Source organism: Kogia breviceps, chromosome 17 (assembly GCF_026419965.1).
Source record: "Kogia breviceps isolate mKogBre1 chromosome 17, mKogBre1 haplotype 1, whole genome shotgun sequence".
NCBI lineage: Eukaryota > Metazoa > Chordata > Mammalia > Artiodactyla > Physeteridae > Kogia > Kogia breviceps.
The window spans coordinates 50801124-50823057 of record NC_081326.1 but is presented as its reverse complement, the minus strand read 5'-3'; the positions used below and the strand labels follow the sequence as shown (position 1 = coordinate 50823057).

At 34.6% G+C, this 21934-nt stretch overlaps 1 protein-coding gene across 5 annotated transcripts in view; it reads right to left on the bottom strand.

Annotated features, from left to right (window-relative positions):
• EMC2 (ER membrane protein complex subunit 2) overlaps positions 1 to 21934 on the bottom strand; it is a 48393-nt gene that overhangs the window by 18904 nt on the left and 7555 nt on the right. For all 5 annotated transcript variants that reach the window (XM_059043511.2, XM_067017999.1, XM_067018000.1 and 2 more), the window contains exons 4-7: positions 20282 to 20367; positions 13008 to 13065; positions 2653 to 2738; positions 2443 to 2502 (exon numbers count right to left, since the gene is read on the bottom strand). In XM_059043511.2, coding sequence (XP_058899494.1) covers positions 2443 to 2502; positions 2653 to 2738; positions 13008 to 13065; positions 20282 to 20367 — 290 coding nt within the window. The remainder of the gene's footprint in view (positions 1 to 2442; positions 2503 to 2652; positions 2739 to 13007; positions 13066 to 20281; positions 20368 to 21934) is intronic.

The window sequence follows — 21934 nt, the reverse complement described above, 5'->3', positions numbered from 1 at the left end:
AAAGTATTAAATATATCAAGTAATTCCTAAATTGGTACATTTTTGCCACTGGGTCCACAAAACTGTGGTAAACTGACATTCCACAGTAACTTACTACTTGTACCAACAATACCCTACCGAAGACAATGACTTGCTCAAACAAGTTAAATGAATTAAGTGAACATTCTGATTTTCATAGTTTCAAAAAATCTGAAGACATTTATTTCCATTCACCGTAAATCTGAATATTCCTTCTAAGTGTTCAATTAGAAAAAAAAACGGACATTGTGTAAGTAACTAGCTTCAAGACCAAAAAGAGTTTTGTAATACAAGATAAAAGGGTAGGCAGAATGTAAGTATCATTTCTCATGAAAAGAAACTATTTTTCAGGTGCTTTTCTGTCTTTGTATCTCTTGGTTTCTTGGGATTCTTCAGTTCATTTCTCTTAAATGTACATCCAACTCTATCTCAATAAACTCTTTAGAGACCAAAAACAAAGCAAAACTGAATGTGGCTATTATAAGGTGAGGCAAATAATAATAAATTTAATGATAGGTTAAAAAATAAAGTATAACCTATTTGAGAACTAAATATAGAAATATTACAAATACATGCAAAAAAGTAAAATTGATAAAGAAGTAGAAGAAAAAAACAGAGGTGATATATTTATATAGTTCTTAGAGGACAGAAAACCTGAAAGCAATATAAATTGATGTATCTGACCATCTAAAAATATAAAGTTTCTATAAATTAAAAAAATCAATATTAAAAAGACATAATAAACAAGGATATATTCTTGACAGGACAAAGTCTCATATCATTTATATAAAGAGCTCTTAAAAAAAGTGTAACCAATTTTTACTTATCAAAATTTGCAAAGATTAGAAAGAATAGTAGCACCCAGTGTTGTTAAGTGGACATTCTAATAATTGCTGATGTGAGAGTAAATTCACTCTACCTTTCTAGTGCACATCTAGGAATGATTTATCAAAACCACTGAAAATGTGCATATCATTTAATCAAGTAATTCTACTTTTAAGAATTTAGCCCAAGGAAAAATTTAAATAAAGATAATCATTATATGTACGTGTAACTGAATCACTTTGCTGTATACCTGAAACTAACACATTGTAAATCAATTATACTTCAATAACAAAAAACACCCTAAAAAACAAACAAACAAAACAATACTGAGCCTCCAATCTGTGAATTTGGTATTATTTAGGTGTTCTTTAATTTCTTTAATTAATATTTTATAGTTTCCAGCATAAATAATTTACATTTAAAAAAATACTTTATAAAAGTTGACTTTACAACAATGAAAAATAGAAACATTACCATTTAACCAAATACACTACCACTCTTACATACATAAGAGAAAGCTAAGTATATTTACGTATATGATCATACAAGCATCCAAACATGATTCAGGAAATAACTTCCTAACAAAAAACAAAGAGAATCTGGTAGCCAGCATTTATAATAGAGAAATGAAAAATGGTTCCCAGAATATAGTACACATTCATTAAGTGACATTTTATTTTCGCCCCCACTTTTATTAGAATTACACAGATAATACATTAACTCTATTTCACATACATATATACCCCTGAGCAAAGGCAAGAGACAAGTATCTTCAATCGATATTATTTCCTATGTCAGCTATTTGTACTATGAGAATGAGGTTAAGTATTCTAAGTATTCGTGCACAGTAAGAATATGTGCATGAGAATCTGATTCTGTTCTCTCAAAAGGAAGGAAAGAAACAATGTGATATACTTCAGACTCCTCACTAAGAAAAAAGGGGAAAAAAAGCCTGCCTCTAGATAGAGGTTAGCGTTAATGCTGTGATATTAGAAAACTTGCACTAAGACTGGGCTAATCCTCTCACACTGGGATTTCCTCCTGTCACTGAAATAAAAAAAAGCTAACAAAAACATTAAATATCCAATAAGCAAGTTCCTACAGCATTCAACATTCTTGATTATTCTTGGTTTTTTACCCAGGCAACAGAATGCTTCTACTTTGGAAGAGTTGATTCTCTTAGCACTAAGGCTAATAAATGCATACAATTGACAGAATTTTTAAACAGCAGGGAGTATAATACTCTTTGTATGTAAGAACAATTTAAATTCTAAAAATTCACAATTTTAATTCACTAAAAATAACCTTAGCTCAGCACATACATGCCTTTCTAACTCCAAAGAATGCCATCTGTATTTGAAAGAAAACTCATTTCCCAAACAAAAATAATTTAGCAAAACACAAATGACCTACTTAAAGCAATTCACATATTATAACCAACAAACTGTCAATTTGTTTTTCTTCATTTATTCATAGTGCTAATTTAAAATGACATGATTCATACCTCTCACCAATCCTTTCGAAACTACTATGCCTTCTGAACTTACATAGTGATGAAAATTGCACTCCTTAACGAAATTTTATGTGTTAACGACTTACTCATGTTCATTGATATAAAGTTCTGCAAGTTCATGCCAGGCTTCTTGGTCTCCAACAAATCTGGTAAGAGGAAAGGGAAAAAAAGTAAGTGTGTAGATATTCTATAAATGAACAGCATAGAGGCAAAAAGGAAAATCAAATGCAAATTCCATTTTAATTAAAAAAGATTTATCAGAATAACAAAACACAATCCTCTTGTAAGACACTCACTGTTCCAGATACTCATTCAGTTCCCGAATGGCCTCCACATTTTTCCCCTGGGCTTTTCGAATGGCAATCTTACGCTTTCTTGCAGCCTGTGGGTTGACATTAATAAAGGATTAGACCCTCATGATTCCCTGGGTTTTTGTAAAGAGGTAATTTGACTGTGCAAATTATTATCTCAATGCCAGTGAAATTCCATTGTAGAACTACTGCTTAGTGGGAGTTTATAAACATACCCCATGACATCCCACTGGGGAGTTCAAACATTCCTCTAACAATCGCATGTGCTTTACTTTTGATGTACACAATGTATGCATCATTTCATTCAAATAAATAACCATCCAGATTCTGATAATTACAAGCCAGCAGGGAATCCTAATCTTTATCCAGTCTAAAGTCCTTTACTCTGTCTCATTCATAAGATCTGTATCTTAAGAGATAGAGGGATAGTGGAGATTAGAAAATAATCTTACTGTGGCCACTTGAATGTCATTATACAAATATGGCTTCAAATAACTTTTTTCACAATTTCAAGAGAAAAATCTACCTAAGAGTCTTTCAAAAGAATATAGGTCCTGAAAGAAATATTTTATAATAGATAAAACATTTAAAACCTGCAACTTAAAGCTTTTTAAATATAAAAATCAATGCCATTTATTTATACATTCATCAAATATGTAACAAACATCTGTTGTTTGTCAGGTACTGTGCTGGACTATGAAACTATAAGGATAAAAAAAGGAACAGATAATTCCTTGCAGGAGCTCAGTTTGATAAGAGAAAGAGACATCAAATAAAAAGACAATAATAGAGATATCTAAGATGTTGTGGCAACACGGAGGTGATCCTAACAAGGCTGTGGTAGATGGGAAGAAGTGGAAGGACAGGAAGCAGAGTGTCCCAGATGTAATACCTGTGCTGCAAGAGAAAGTGCAAGTAGACATTAAGAAAGCAGAAAAGAAAGTTGTGTGAAGGGACGATACTGCATAGAAGGAGAACACAGGAGCAAAGGCATAGGAGACAGCAGCATTGTGTATAATCAAGACTGTATGTTTGGGGCTGAAGTGATTGCAGGGCTCTGTGTGAATTATTAAATTTACATCCCCTCCATCTCTGTTTAATTCAATGCAGAAGACTAAACAATAAAACACACTATAATTAGGGCTAGGTTAGGCTTATTAATTATGAACATTGTTTTATGTAAAACACACTCCACAAGATACAGACAAGGGAAGTACTGTAAAATGAATGGGGCCTCTTTAGACCAAAGGAGCTATCTGTCCTGGGGTGGAAAAGGTGGGTTTTTGCTCTGAAAAACTGAAAGTCAAAAAATCAGAGCAAATCAAGAGACTCCCAACAAATATGACCAAAAGCAATATTTATAATAATAGTGATAACAATATTTCAGTAATGAAAGAATGACACTTCTGTTAAAAATGTATACCCCTGATTATATGGCTCATGCTGAATGCCTACCAGGACACCTGCCACACAGCAGGAACTCAAATATTTTTGGAATAATTTCACTATGCACAACAATGAAAGTGCCATAATAAATGTAAAGTTTAAGTCTCAAGAATTCAGAAGGAAAGTAAAAGTAAAGCTCTAAAAGTAACTCAATCCTAAAGCCTTTAGGAAGAATATTAGACTTCAAATGTACACATTATTCCAAGTCCTTCTGAAAATAGGTGAGGATTAAATTAACATAATTAAACTAATTTCTTTGGGGCATATATTATCTAATTTCACCAGTTCAACAGAATTTGAAACATTTTTGTTTATTCATTTCATTTTTGATGACACTACTTCTTCCACAGACAATATGTTAGAGCGGAGAGTCTAGGTTTTGAAATAAAAAAAGACAAGGGGGGCTTTCCTGGTGGAGCAGTGGTTAAGAGTGCCTGACAATGCAGGAGACGAGGGTTTGTGCCCCCGTCCGGGAAGATCCCACATGCCACAGAGCGGCTAGGCCCGTGAGCCATGGCCACTGAGCCTGCGCGTCCGGAGCCTGTGCTCCGCAACGGGAGAGGCCACAAACAGTGAGAGGCCCTCGTACAGAAAAAAAAAAAAAAAAAAAAAAAAAAAAGGCAAGGAACTGAATCCCACCTCTTGTCACTTACGAGCTTTCTAACCAAGAGCAAAACATCTGACCTGCCCAAACTTCAGTAATACCACCAATCTCCAAGTATCAAAGTGAAGTATCTAACACAGTACATAGCATGTAACAGTACTGAATAAATGGTATCTTCCCTCTTTTTTACCTTTGGTCTATGCTTAGTATATATGTGTTAAACCTTGCCGAAAGCTCTACCTATGAGAAGATCGTTAAAGAACTGGCACAGGCTTGCTTAGTTTAATATTGATATATTGCCCCAATCCTTACAGGATTTCTATCAGCTGAAATAAGATACGGTATAGATGCAGTGAAGCTTGTTGAAAATACTGCATTCAAATGCCACAAATAAGAGACAAAAAGTCAAAGTATAAACATGAATAGCAACTAATACCTCTAGAGTCATAGTGAGAGATGTGGTATGAACACTGTAATGGACAGCATTATTCACAAAATGAGTTTTGTTTTTTTAAAAAACACCTGTCTAATATTAACTCATTTCCTCATTGATTTGACAAGAAAATCATGTCTCTACTGTTGAACAAACACCAAAATTTTTAGGTCAGCAGCATTTTGCAGAATACAGTTTATAAAGCACTGCTAGTGTTTCAGAGATAATTAATCTTTAAAAATGCCTTTTTAAAAAACAATTCTTTTGGGCTTCCCTGGTGGTGCAGTGGTTGAGAATCTGCCTGCTAATACAGGGGACACGGGTTCGAGCCCTGGTCTGGGAGGATCCCACATGCCACAGAGCAACTGGGCCCGTGAGCCACAACTACTGAGCCTGTGCGTCTGGAGCCTGTGCTCCGCAACAAGAGAGGCCACGACACTGAGAGGCCCGCGCACCGCGATGAAGAGTGGCCCCCGCTTGCCACAACTAGAGAAAGCCCTTGCACAGAAACGAAGACACAACACAGCAAAAATAAATAAATTAATTAATAAACTCCTACCCCCAACATCTAAAAAATAAAAATAAAAAAAAAACTTTTGTAAATAATGAAAAACAGAGGTTTAAACAACCGAAATGCATCAAAAGAGGTAGGATGAGAAGTAGGATCTCAAATTTCCGATTCCCATTCTAGATTCATTGATAAGAGTTCCTGAAACTGAAATATTACAAATTAATTTGTTACTATTATTTTGAATTATGTATATTTTTAATAGGTGGAATGCCATAATTTCATAATAATGTAAAACAGAAATTCAGTATTAACTTTGTAATAGCCTATTTTAAAAACAGAGTTTTCCACCTAACAAACACTTCAGTGAAGTATAAGCAAAGATTTTAAACATAGGTTTTACTAAACAATTTGTGAAACATGCCCCCAAATCTCTACTATAATAAGCAATACATTGCTTAACCATGTAAGACCTAAGATAATAGTAACTTATCTCCTAATATTATAAGGTTTAAAACTCACTTTTAAGAGGTAACTATTCAACTATGCAAAGTCAGTCTTCCTAATGAAACTATACATGACAGCTTAAAGAAAAACCTATAAGGCAATCACTATCATACAGGCAACAATGTATCATTAAGTCACATACAACAGCCCTCCACAGAAAAATACTGCCACATTCTGGCACAAAAACCACGATCATTTAAAATGAGCATTAAGCAGGGATTTCATCTCCGGCCAAGATGGAGGAACAGGGAGCAGTTTTACTCTCTTGCCTGAGACCACGAAAGAACTGTACTATATATATAAAACAACCACTTTTAAGGCACAGGACGACAGGCAAAAAAGGAGAGTTGATCCCTGACAGGCAGAAACAAATGAGGTGGGCCCTATTTTTATTGCCCTGACTGACTGCTTTGAGAGAGTTTCAAGGGTGCTGTGCAAGAAAAGAAAACCACGTTGAGCTGTGAGTTCATAAGGAGCTCAGAGTCCAAGAAGATCAAAGAGGCTACAGTTCATGGGACAGAGTACAGGAGAAGAGAGAAAAATACAGAATAAAGACTCTAAAGAGATTCCCCTTGAATCTCAAGGGTTTCCCTCGAGTACTCAGGTTCGCACTGATCAGTCCATGTGTATGTGGAAACTACCACAGCCAAGGAAAGATCTACCAGAAACGTTTAGGGGAAAATGTGCCCAGAGCTCACACAAGGCTGGGAATAGTGTCCCTTCCTACCAGCCAGAATGGAAAACACCATGATTCCTGGGGCAGTGGACAGACTACCCAGAAGAACATAATGGGGAATTAATTAGTCCCAGTATAAACACTGTTCTGATCCTGTGTAACAAAGACCCAAAAGGATGAAATTGTTTGCAAGTAACTTAATTATATCCCACAAGAAAGCTCAAAGAATATATATATAAGAATACAAAAATCAAAAGGAGCAAAGAGAACTTTAGAGCATGATGGCTTTGTTCATTATCTTGATTGTGGTGATGGTTTCACAAGTGTATACAAATGTCAAAACTTATCAAATTATACACCTTAAATATGTGCAGTCTATTCTACATCAATTATATGCCAAAACAGTTTTTAAAATAGCACTAATTAGACATTAGGTAGTCTTGACTATCAATTTCCATTTATATTTCTTTCTTGTACTTTTTATCTTATAAAATGTGCCAATGTTCTGAATTTTTCTAAATTTCTTGTTTAGATCAACCTTTGTAAAAGTCAGTTTAAGTCAAAATGAAACTGTTCCACATTTTACAAGCTATTTTAATAATGAAGTCAGAATTTCTATTATAAAATATGAAATTTCAAAACGTTCTTATGACCATAAATTTGTTACATACCTCTGTATATGTACAAGGAGCTAGCTAGCAATTTTTCCTGAAAGACATATCACATCTTTAAAAAAAATGAGGCCACGTAGGGAGAGAACCTAGAAAATGATTAAAGGATTAAGGTCTACCAGCAAAATACAACCTAGAACGCCCCCTACCCCAGATGTTGGGACACAGAAACAGACCACTGGCCAACAAAGGGAAAGCAGAGTTCCAAATTCTTCCGCCTCCGAGGCTTATGCCATGACCCTGGGAAATATGGCATTCTAAAAGCATTTTCAGGGGCTTCCCTGGTGGCGCAGTGGTTGGGAATCCGCCTGCCAATGTGGGGAACACGGGTTTGAGCAGAGGAAGATCCCATGTGCCGCAGAGCAACTGGGCCCACGCATCACAGCTACTGAGCCTGTGCTCTGGAGCCCGCAAGCCACAACTACTAAGCCCGCATGCCACGGCTGCTGAAGCCTGAGCACCTAGAGCTTGTGCTCTGCACACAACAAGAGAAGCCACTGCAATGAGAGGTCCGTGCACCGCAATGAAGAGTGGCCCGCGCCTGCTGCAACTGGAGAAAGCCCGCGCACAGCAACGAAGACCTAACACAGCCAAAAATAAATAAATAAAATAAATTTGTTTTAAAAAATAAAAATAAAAATAAACCATCTTCACTCTTGGCACAGACGCAATTACATCTAATTCCAAAATAAGACTTCAAATATTTGATATATCATAACAGGCAGTCCACTATTGGAGGCAAAATCTGATCTTTCTGAAATATGAAATTTAACTAAAAAGACAAGAATTATTGTACTTTCTTTCTGAAAGGCATTCATTCATTCAACAAGTATTTACTGAAGGCATATATGCTAGGCATTGTTGCATGCAATGGACATAATTTTTCCCTCAAAGAGCTTTCAAAGGATGAAAAGACTACTTTTACTTTAAAAGCAGGCAAACAAAAAACTGACCGGTGTTGGGTAATCTAAGGGATAAAAAGTTCACAGCCTAATTCAATACTTGATTTTGATGAGCTGGTGACGAAAATTTACATACTTCAGAGTTATCCTTCTAAAATTACATTCATATCTAAGTTTCCATCATTTGTGTATTTTTATTGCAAAATATACTTTCATCCAACCCCCTCCTCTTGAATTCTACTTATCCTAGGTTTAGATCCCCATAATCTCTAGCCTAAAACAGAACAGCCTCCAAATTACTATTTCATCTCTTTTCACCTCTTTCAAATCATCTCCCGTATTACTGACAAAGTTATCTCTAAAACAAAATCTGGTGGAATTTCACTAATCAAAATTTGACTTCATTCTCCATTTTCTAAGAATAAAAATTAAAATTCTGTTACACCCAATATCTTGTAATAACTTATAATGGAATCTAATCTGCAAAAAGACCCAAATCACTATGCTGTATACCTGAAACTAACAGAATACTGTAAATCAACTATACTTCAATGAAAAAGAAAACAAAAAAAGAAATAAAACTGTATTGATAATGCAGAAAAAAATTAAAATTCTGAAGTGTAACATACCAGGTTGTTCACAAATGTAGACCTTCTTGTATTGCTAGTCACTCTGAACAATGAACCAACTAAAAGGTATAAAATACTGTTCCTTAGAACCCTAGTTTTCCTCAGCAGTAAATCAGTGGGGAAGAAGGGGGAGGTTAAAACTACACAGAGCACCAGAACCATGCCCTCTCTTCAACAAGAATAGAAATGAAATTTCATGCGAAAATCGTGTTAAAGGAAGCAGTTCAAAAAGAGAAATACACCTGGCCCTTTAAGCATATTAGAAGATATTAAACATCACTCATAATGCAAATTAAAACAAGGTAACATTTTTAACTAATTAGACTGGCAAAGGTTAAACACAAAAAAAGCTGATAATATACCACGTGGGAGGATACAGGGCAAGAAGTACTCTCATATACCAAATAAATGAGTATAGACAGCTAAAAAGCTTCTGTGGAGGGAAATCTGGTAGCAACTATCAAATTTTAAAATACATGGACCTCTTGACTCAGAGACTTCACTTCTAGGAATCTATCCTACAAATGACATGTACTGCAACACTGCTTCTGGGAGGAATATATCAGATACCAAGGGGACTTAATTAAAGAAAGTTTTCCATCAAGACAGGGATTATACATCCATGCATTTCAATGCTATGCAGCTACCTAAAGGATGAGGTAAAGGATGTGCTGACAGCACATGAACTTTCAAAGATATTGCTAGGTAGAGTATGCCACCATTTGCATTTCCAACCATTCTCCCTGTCAAAAGTGACACACAGGCACACACACCTATTTGTGTGTTCATGAGAAAAAATTTCTGGAAGACTTCTTAAGAAATTGTTAACAACGTTTGCCTAAGCGAAGGAGGACTTGAGATCAGGGGTGGGAGGACTTATTTTTCACCATATACTCTGTACTGTTTGTAATTTTTTAACGTGGGTACATGTTACTTTTTTCAAAAGAATATTTTACAACTTTTTAAAAATAGATAAGATGTCCCATTTTAGCAACCTCCCAAAATTTGAAAACTTCCATTTTAATCACTTATTCTTTTTTCCCTAGGTAGGCCTTGTACTTTAATAATGCTAAGGCTTACTCATGCCATTCATGGGATACAATGTCTTTCCCCAGCCTACCATCTTTGTCTCATTTAAGCCATACTCATCCTTCAAGGCCTACAAGGCTCAAAAGTAATGTAGCAAATCACCAGCGTCAGGATTCAATAAGTCTATTTCAAAGTCCATAATATGTTCATTATATCCTGCTATCTCTCTAAAAACAAAGTCAAGGATGGTGTCTAATTCATCCTGCTAGTCTCAACAACAAGCATGTTGCAAGCACTCAACAAACATTTTTTCAAAGAATAATGAATGCATGTGAGAGGGAAAGAGAGCTCCTTAAAGTGTTAATGAACAGCCTCATTTCTATACTGGATATATAGGAACACAGAAGCAGATGAAAGAGTCACATGATCAGTTTTAGACAACGCAAAGCTCTACAGTGTAGAAGCTTGAATTATAACTATTGTGCCTTCTACATAGTAACTTTACTGTTTAATATAAGAAAAGTCTTCCCCTACTAGACTTTATTTTTCTCCCTTTGTTTTTCTCCCTTAATGTCTACCACAGTGCTTTCTATGGATACAGTAACAGAAATAGTGTCTTTATTCTTAGTAACACCCACATTTTCATGGCTCTTGACAGGTACTCAGTAAACATTTACAGAAGGAAAGAAGGGACTGAGGGGAGACTAGATAAAAATAATATTTGATGAAAGAATAATACATCTAGCAAAGCTGAATTTAGTCACCTTGTTCTAAAATGTTTACCTAACAACTAAATGATTTACTTATTACCCGCTCATACATAGTCTATGAGGGGAACCAAACCATAAAACATGGAAAGTACTACAAAGATAGAATAATATTTAGTTACATATTATCTGAGACCCTGAAGTAGTGAAATAATTTATTTAAAATATGCCCGGGCTTCCCTGGTGGTGCAGTGGTTGAGAGTCCGCCTACCGATGCAGGGCACACAGGTTCGTTCCCCAGTCCGGGAAGATCCCACATGCCGCAGAGAGGCTGGGCCGCTGAGCCTGCGTGTCCGGAGCCTGTGCTCCGCAATGGGAGAAGCCACAACAGTGAGAGGCCCACGTAACGCAAAAAAAATAAAATAAAAAAATAAAATAAAATAAAATAAAATATGCCCAACCTAAACTGACACAGAAGTAAAATATGACTCCTAATTCAAAAAACTAAATTACAAACTATTAATCTTTTAAACTAGTATGAGAAAACTACATGAAACAAACTTTTCAGAAATCTGATGTCATATTTCATATTACACAGAAATATCACTGTGTAAAAAATGAATACCTTTGAACTGTGGTAAAGTCTTAGAGCTGAAATAAGTACATGAGAAAATCTCCAGGAAAAGAAAAATGAGGCTTTTTATAAGGGATTGTGTTATTAAGACAGATAGCAAGCTATTAGGATAAATAAGATTTAAAGATTATTCAGAACTTCTCAATTTTTACTCTGTTTTTATTTGGGATATCTAAATTAACTGTTTTTTTTTTTTTTAATAACAGGTAGGCTTGCAGCTCTGTCAAAACTTTTCCCTGAACTTTCTATATTTTGAGAATCCTCACAGAATGATGAATCCTTACCATTCAAATATCTACAAAACAAAACAAAACACAACACCTAGAAAGTTTCCAGAGAAAATATCCCTGGGGTGTCACTGTATTGAAAGCAATAATCTAAACCATTTCACAATATATATATATACACACATATCAAATCACCAAGTTGTGTAACTTACACAATATTAATTATATCTCAGTAAAGCTGGGAAAAAATATTATGTAAGCAAAAAACATACGTATTCCTATAGAGTAACAAAAGGGGCAAGGAGAGATCAGAGATTTATGACCAATAAATACCCGGTATAAATGCTATCTAAAAATTGCACACTTCAATATTAACTTCCAAACTTAGCATAAATAATTTAAAATGAATCAAGTTACCAATGTTCAATCAGTATTTCTGCATCTTTTAATCCAATCATACATTATATGACTTTTTAAAATGTGTATTTTTAATAAACTACTTGCCAAATAAGAGAAAAAGCTTCATGTAGTTGTATTATGGGTTAACATAATTTGTTTCTATAAAAGGAAAAAATAAACTCAAACTGTTTATTATTTAAAAACTCTAAAAATATTTACTTTACTTTAACAGGCATATGTGTGCATGGATAGAATAACATGAAACATTGAAACACCTGATATGTTATCTAACGTCTCTGACTTTTCATTTAGTAAAAGGTAAGTCTGAGGGAAGCCATTATGCCAGTATAATAAACTAAAATATTCTCAATATTAAAAAAAATTTTTTCACCAGGGTGTTTTTAAAACAGATAAACTACATAAGTATATTTGAAACAAATCTTCTGCCCAATAAACTGAAATAAATATTTGTTCAAAATCAGAATAAATTAACAATGTTATCTTAAGGAAAACATATACATATATATATATATCCCTATTCAGGTATAAGGAAGAAAGCAAAACTGAAAAAAAAAGCCTTCATTAATCAATTCCATATACTAATTACTGAGGTGACGTCTTTCATTTTTCATGAAGACAACTAAAATATAACTACCCAAACCAGAGAAGTTAGTATTCCATAAACTTCAAAATATTACAAAAACAATAAGCTCTGCTAGGTGTTTTTTTTTTTGCAAGCACATAAAATTCATTCTTTCTAAATTTCAACTAGCTTCTTTCTAATAAGAGATATTGTAAGTCAAATTTTACTGAAGAGTTTTAAACCTATTTTTTTTAAATGGCCCATCATGAAATATTTAAAATAACAAAATAGAATAGGGTTCCATGTGTTTTTTTCCATTATTTCCAAAATAAATTAATTTCACTTCTTAAAACGAATTGATCTTCAGCACAACCAGCTAACTTACAGTGTTAGTTGGATCTTCTTGTAAAATTCGATCATATAGCTGTATAGCATCATCATATCTATTTAAAAAGAAAAACAAATATCAAGAATCATTATCTTAAAATTTAGTGACAAATAGTAAATACAGAAAATGATTAAACTGGCAGGACTTTATATGCATTTACAATTGCTACTAAGCCTCTTCTGATCTTCACATGACAGCAAGTTTGCTACATTGTCATTTACTAAGCAAAAAAAAAAAAAAAAAAAGTATAAAGTTATTTATAGAAAAACTTACTTCAAAAACATACTGATTCAATTTGGCCTAAATACAAAGGTAAAAACTAGCAGCTCAAAGAGACACCTTTGTGGTCCTAGTTATACATAAAATTACAGCTGATAAACCATGAAAAAAAGTTTAATTTTAACAAATATATTCACAAGGAAATGATCTAAGTATTAATTCTCCTTTAATAAATATTTATGACAGCTTTTCTTAGTTGAGCTGGTGAAGTTCAATTCATTAAGTACCTATTAAGTATGCACACATAATACTTTGCTGGGTTACAGTCTCATATGGGAAATAGTTATTAAGTTTATCAAATGAAAAAATAATCAAATATGGCAGGATATAACTAAGAAGCCAAAATTAACATTATATGATAGTGAATCAAAGGGAGGGATACATCAGAAATTACATAAAGAACTTTACCTAACAATATACTCCTATATATTGTGATCTTATTTGGGATACAAGGAAATAGTCGAATGATTCTGAAATTCTCTCCTAACCATGTCCATAACCCCCAACTCCCTTCCAATCAGTTTCTCCATTTCCGGATATAGATCTTAAGAGAAAGCAAAAAACGATGTTTAAACACTTTTACAGCAGTATTTATAAAACTAGGGATGGCAGATATACTCTTGTGATCTATTCTTAAGTTCCCTATGATAATTTTTTAAGTTTTTCTCTTAATGTTATTCAACACATGAATATTCTATATCATCATGGTGACACATCTTTTAATCAAACACCGGCCCACAATTTTAGTGACCAAGCCTGTATCTGTGGTTGTGGTCATGCCAGTAGGTAAGAATATTTAACTACTGTAGCAGACGACTGAGAAAAATAAAAGCAGACTTAATTTATAAATATGTCCATACCATGCAAAGGCCAAATAACATCACTGCACACTAAGTTAATCAGGGTTAGCAATAGCTCAAAAAAAGAAAATTAGTTTGGACACCAAACACATGATTATATAGTAGGTATGCTAGCCTCATAAGAACCTGCAACTATATGGAGAAAGAGAAAATACTATCATTAAATAATTATAAAATAAACTATATAAACAAGGGCAAAATTAATGCCATAGAGCACAGGTTCTCACAAGACATAGTACATGAGAATCACTTGGGGATCTTTTCCCAACTATATAACTTCTAGGAAATATATTGGAAATGACAGGAAGCTATTCATTCACATCATTAATAGAATGATAATTTGAATTTTAGTACTTTCTAGTTTTTTTGGTATTTTATTAGAAACCATACGTTGTTTTCACAGTTATATGAAAATACACATGTAAGGCCCTAATACTGGTTTTATATTTGAACATATTTAAGTTATATTATAATAAAAAAAGTAATTTATGTAAAAACTGGGTGTGATGATTAATTTTATGTGTCAACCACAGGGTGCCAAGATCAAATATTATTTCCGGGTATGTCTCAGGGTGTTTCAGATGAGATTAGCATTTGAATCCATGGACTCAGTAAAACAGATTACCTTCCCCAATATGGGTGGACACCATCCAATCCCTCAAGGGCCTGAATAGAACAAAGGTAGAAGGAAGGATTTACCCTTTCTACTGCCTCACACTGATGGAGCTGGGACATCTCATCTCACTTTCTCTTGCCTTCAGACTTCAAACTGAGATTTACACCATTGGCTCCGCTGGTCCTCAGGCCTTCAGACCTGGTCTCAAACTGAATTACAGCACCAGCTTTCCTGGGTCTCCAGGTCAGAGAGCAGATCCTGGGACTTCTTAGCCTCCATAACTGCCTCATAATAAATCTCCATTATATATATATATGTATATGTATACACACACACACACACATATATACACACATAAATATACATACAGCCCACTGGTTCTGTTTCTCTAGAGAGACACCAGAGAAAAAACAGCCACTCTTTCAGAAAAAAACAGTAAAACCTTACCAGGTAAAATGATGACATGAGTTTCAATTAAAGAATAAAAGCTTAAAGAAATTAAAGTTCACTAAGTTTCTTAGAAACCTGAGTTAATACTTAAAAATAAATTATTGCTACCGTATCAATTTTTTGCATGGCTGGAAAGAGGGTAGAGGAAACTATTAAAATGTGTTAAAAAGATAATTTGAAAAATCATTCATCTTGGACTCCGAGATGTGCTTTGCTATTCACTTATTTTAAGAATGGGCTAGGAACTCATACTACTTGAAGTAAAACAAAAAGTGGTATTAGAGGGCTTCCCTGGTGGCGCAGTGGTTGAGGATCCGCCTGCCGATGCAGGGGACGTGGGTTCGTGCCCCAGTCTGGGAGGATCCCACATGCCGCGGAGCGGCTGGGCCCGTGAGCCATGGCCGCTAAGCCTGAGCGTCCGGAGCCTGTGCTCCGCAACGGGAGAGGCCACAACAGTGAGAGGTCCGTGTACCACAAAAACCATAAAAAAAAAAAAAAAAAGTGGTATTAGAGTAGAACACTGATTTAGGAGCGATCCTTTGCAGATTTCTTCCATTCTATCCTGATTCAAAATTATTTTCTGCTAACCTATAATAATACTATTTTATTTATTTTTATTTATCCATGCCCTTTGCTAACTGAGAAGATCCAAAGATATTAAAATATACATATATACATAAACACATAAGCCAAAAGCCAAGAAATAAAAGAGTTAAGAAAAACTTTATCAATAGATCCTATGTGGGGCTTCCCTGGTGGCGCAGTGGTTGAGAGTCTGCCTGCCGATGCAGGGGACACGGGTTCATGCCCCGGTCCGGGAAGATCCCACGTGCCGCGGAGCGGCTGGGCCCGTGAGCCATGGCCGCTGAGCCTGCGCTCCGCAACGGGAGAGGCCACAACAGTGAGAGGCCCGCGTACCACAAAAAATAAATAAATAAAAAAAATAAAAATAAAAATAAAAATAAATAAAAATAAAAAAAATAGATCCTATGTGAAAAAAGCTACTACAATTGAGGTACAAGTTAACCCTGTCTCACCTAAAACACCAAGTTAAAAAGGTAAGAAACAACAAGCTGACTCTAAAATGAATATAAAAATTTAAGAGACTCAGCCAAAATAATCTTGAAAAAAAAACCAAAGTTGAAGGACTCACACTTCCCAGTTTTAGAACTTACTACAAAGCTACAATATCAATATTGGGATCAATACAGTGTGGTATATAATAAACATATATATCGATGGAACAGAACTGAAAGCCCAGAAATAAAACATCACATTTACATTCAACTGATTTAATTACCCAAGACAATTAAATGGCGAAAGCAGTCTTTTCAACAAATGGTGCTGGAACAATGGGATAGCCACAAAAGAAAGAATAAAGTTGGATACCTTCTTCATACTATAAAAAATATTAACTCAAAAAGTGTCAATGATCTAAATGCAAAAACTGAAACTATAAAACTATTAGAAGAGGTGTAATCTTTGTGACCTTGAATTAGGCAATGGTTTCTAGAAGTAACACCAGAATGACAAGCAACAAAAGAAAAAATGAACTGAACTTCATAAAAAAATCAAAATCCTTTGTAATCAAAGACACCATTAAGCAAGTGAAAGACAACCCACATAATGTAAAAAAATTTTTGCAAATCATATATATGATAAAAACTTGTATCTAAACTATATATAAAGAACTCTTAACAACTAAATAATAAAAAGATGTAAATAAATAAAGTAATCCAATTTAAAAACAGACAACGTGAACAAACATTTTTCCAAAGAACATATATAAATGGCCAATTATTGCATGAAAAGATATTCAAGATTTCTGGTTCCTGGTCTGGCACATAAAGACCTTGGAAGTTATCACTCCCATCCTCACAAGAAAAAAGCTGACCCAACAACTCTTCTTAGATCCATCAGACAATTAAAGTTACAGGGCAAACCACTGCATCCAAAATTTCGAGACAGGTGAATACAATCACAGCTTACTGGTGCAAAGGACTCCATCAAAAACTGTTACAACTAATAAATTCAGTAAAGTTGCAGATACAAAATTAATATACAAAAATCTGTTGTGTTTCAATACACTAATAAGAATCTACCAGAAAATTAAGAAAACAATCCCATTTATAACTGCATCAAAAAGAATAAAATACCTAGAAATAAATTTAATCAAAGAGCTGAAAGCTTTATGTACTACAAACTGTAAGATACTAATGAAAGAAACTGAAGACACAAATAAATGAGATGATTATCTCATGCTCAAGGACTGGAAAAATTAAGATTGGTCAAATGTCCATAGTACCCAAAGCAATCTACAGATTCAGTGCAATTCTTAAAATTCCAATCCATTTCCCACAGAAATAGAATAATCCTAAAATCTGTATGGAATCACAGAAGATCTTGAGTAGCCAAAGCAATCTTGAGCAAGAAAAACAAAGCTGGAGGGTTCAGGCTCCCTGATTTCAGACTATATTACAAACCTATAGTAATCAAAACAGTATGGTACTGGCATAAAAACAGATAGATCAATGGGACAGAAGAGACAGCCCAGACATAAGCCCACACATATATGGTCAATTAATTTATGACAAAGGAGCTAAGAATATACCATGGGGGAGAAACAGTCTCTTCAACAAACAGTGTTGGGAAAACTAGAAAGCCTGAATGAAACTGGACCTCTGTCTTTACACCACACAGAAAAACAACTCAAATGGAACATAAGACCTGAAACCATAAAACCCCTAGAAGAAAATGAAGAGCTGGTAAGCTCCTTGACATCAATCTTGGTGATGATTTTTTGGATTCAACACAAAAAGCAAAGTCAACCAAAGCAAAAATAAACAAGTGGGACTACATCAAACTAAAAAGCTTCTGCACAGCAAAGAAAAACATCAACAGAATGAAAAGGCAACTTATGGAATTATAGAAAATATTTGCAAATCATACCTGATAAGGGGCTAATAACCAAAATATTATAAGAACTTATATAATTCAAATAGCAAAAAAACAAACAATCCAAGTAAAAGGGGTCAGAGCAACTGAATATACATTTTTCTAAAGAAGACACACAAATAGCCAACAAGTCCATGAAAAGGTGCTCAACATCACTAATCATCAGGGAAATGAAAATTAAAACTACAATGTGATATTACCTCATACTTATTAGAATGGCTATTATCAAAAAGATGAAACATACCAAGTGTTGGAAGGATATGGAGAAAAGGGAACCCTTGTGCACTGTCGATGGGAATATAAATTGGCACAGTCACTATGGAAAACAGTATAAAAGTTCCCCAAAAATTAAACACAGAATTACCATTTGATCTAGTCAATTCTACTTCTGGGTATTTACCCAAAGGAAATAAAATCACTAACTTGGAGAGATATTTGAACCCCCATGTTCTTTGCAGCATTATTTATAATAGCCAAGACATTCAAACAACCTAAGTGTCCATCGACAGATAGATGGCTAAAACAATTTGGTGTAAGTACAGTTGACTCTTGAACAACATGGGGGTCAGGAGAACCAAACCTATGGCACAGTGGAAAATCCATACATAGGGGACTTCCCTAGTGGTCCAGTGGTTAAGAATCCACCTTCCAATGCAGGGGACGCAGGTTCAATTCCTAGTTGGGGAACTAAGATCCCACATGCCACAGGGCAACTAAGCCCATGCGCCACAACTACTGAGCCCACATGCTCTAGAGCCCGCACGCCATAACTGGAGAGCCCACGCACCGCAACTACTGAGCCCACATGCTCTAGAGCCCGCATGCCACAACTAGAGAGCCCACACACAACAACTACTGAGCCTGTGCACCGCAACTACAGAAGCCCGCATGCTGTAACTAGAGAAGCCCATGTGCCACAATGAAGAGCCTGCGTGCCATGACAAAGACCCAGCACAGCCAAAAATTAAAATTAAAATTAAAAAAAGGAAAATCCATATATAACTTAAAATCGGCCCTTCCATATCCAAGGTTCTACATCCACAGATTCAACGAACTACAGACTGTGTAGCACTGTAGTATTTACTATTGAAAAAAATCCACGTACTAAGTGGACCCACACAATTCAAACCCATGTTACTCAAGGGTCAACTGTATATACAATGTAATTTTACTGAGCCATATAAAATGGAAAGAAATTCTGCCACTTATGACAACCTGGATGGACCTTAAGGGCATTATACTAAGTGTAATAAGTCAGACAGAGAAAGATAAACACTGTATGATCTCACTTACATGTGGAATCAAAGAGAACCTGAGCTCACAGATACATAGAACAGATTAGTTGTTGCCAGACGAGGGGATGGGGAGTGGGAGAAGTGGGTGAAGGTGGTCAAAAGGTACAAACATCCAGTTATAAGATAAATTAAGTCCTGGGGATATAATACAGCATGGTTTACTATAGTTAACAATACTGTGTTGTACATTTGAAAGTTGCTAACAGAGTAAACCTTAAACATTCTTATCATAAGAAAAAAGAAATTTATAACTATGATGATGGATGTTAACTAAACTTATTGCGGTAATCATTTCACAATGTACACATTTAAGAAATCATTATGTAATACACCTGAAACTAATACAATGTTATATATCAATTATATCTCAATTAAAAAAATAATAATAGCTTCTATACCTTGAGTGCCTGTGAGGGCACTACACATATATCATTATTAATTCCCAAAACAACCCTGACAAGTTGGTAATATTCTTGTTTTACACAGGAGTAAGGCTGAAAATCTTAAATAATTTGCCAGGTCAATAGCTAATAAATCCTTAGAAACAGGAGAGGAAGCCTGTTCTTACTCCAAAGCATGATCCCAATTCCACTAGGCCAAAGATGGTAAATGGATTACACTCTTATGTCAAATCCTATTTAAGGAGAGTAACTTGGCAGGATTTAGGCTGAGAAGCACTCTGACACTATTCTGAAGCTCAGTAGCAAAAGACCTTGCACAATTAATGATGTTGCCATGGGTATAGAAGGACCCAAATATAAGACCCCATGTTTGCCATTTTAAAACAGGATCACACTATTTACAAGATTCAGTTACCTCTCCATGGCTTCAAATCTCATGCCAGTTAGCCGCTTGACTCTGTGACTGCCAGGGAACTGTCTTCTCAACTCTTGAAGACAAAACTAAAAAAAAATATTGGTAAAAAGACTTGAAGAGTAGTAATTACACTACATATACTAAATGGGTTACAAGGAATGGCTTACATAGTCTTCAATGTTTCTTCATAAATAATTTCATTACTGAGATCTAATGACACAATTGAAATTAATCAGTAATGAATAATGGGGTGAAAGAAGGACTCTGAACCTACAGTGAGGACAACAATCAGTTCTCAGAAACTGATCAAGCTCTTAACTAAGAAAATGAGCAGATTATGAGGTCCACTAATAACTCTTCGGATACTACTACCATATCATTTAAATATTGCTTCCATAATGTGTCAGGCACCACTTAAAAAACTACAACTGCTTCCTGGCCTTTTCTTCATAAGTATTGCACAAGCATTCTCTTGAGAAAAATTAAGTTTTTTGGTAGTAACCTCAAGTCCCTACCAAATACTGTTAACACTTTAATTTTGCCTTGTTGAAGTCATATTCTAATCAATCACCTTGTCAGTACACATGTCGTGATTTGGGGTCATAAAATACAGACACCGTATCAATGGAGTACCAATCTCCTTTTGGCAGATATCCATAATTCACCCATCAACTCAACTACACAAATAATAAAATATTTACTGAGCACCTACTATGTTCTCAGCAACCTATAAGGGATTATAAGAGTCTTGGAAGTGCTAGAAATATTAAGCATGATAAAAATGGTCCACTCTAGTGCCCCAAAGCATAAGTTATTAAAAATGCCTTTAACTAATGAAGAAACTATTAACCAATAATAAAATAAATTTTAATATGATCTGGAAATATAGCTTCAAAGTCTGCGGCTATAAATTCTGTAATAAGAAAAATATTCAAGTTAGTCAAAACTGAAGATGATGGTCATTTATTCCTCTGACATCATGCAAAACTCATAGTACTTGTTCAATCAAGCTAACTGTGCTGAACTTATGAACCATTAAAAAAAAATACTGTGTTACAAAATAAGTTATTATCTATTCACTTAATCTCCTACTTTACCAAATGGCATTTTGCTATACAAAAAAAAATTTCAAAATTTCCCTCAAGATATAAGCTGCTACCTCTGTTGGTATTCAAAAGACTATGTCTCATAGGTTCTAAATGTAATACAACGGTTTCATGGAATATTTTTTATCACTGGTAGCTCCACTGGAATTAATGTGTATAGTCAATATAACATAATTACCTTGAAAAGGACAAAGCTAATTAGACATGCATATGTTCTCTGGGTATTTCTACTTTCTGGTTTTTTGGTATTTCTTTTGGGCTTAAATGAGGAAGCAGCGTGAAGGAGCACTTAAGAGCTCAGGATTACAGAACAAAAGAACAGAAACCACTGCTTCCTGATTTATATAATGAATATAGTGATACTATCAAACACAAATCAAATTAAGAAATAATTATAAAGACTAAATAAACCATGATGTAAAGCATTTAGCATAGCACCTAGCACGAGTGTTTAAAAATATAACTATCATTCTTTTATTTTGAATTAAAATTAAAAATTATTTCTATAATGTGTCAGGCCCCACTTAAATACCTAATATTAATATTT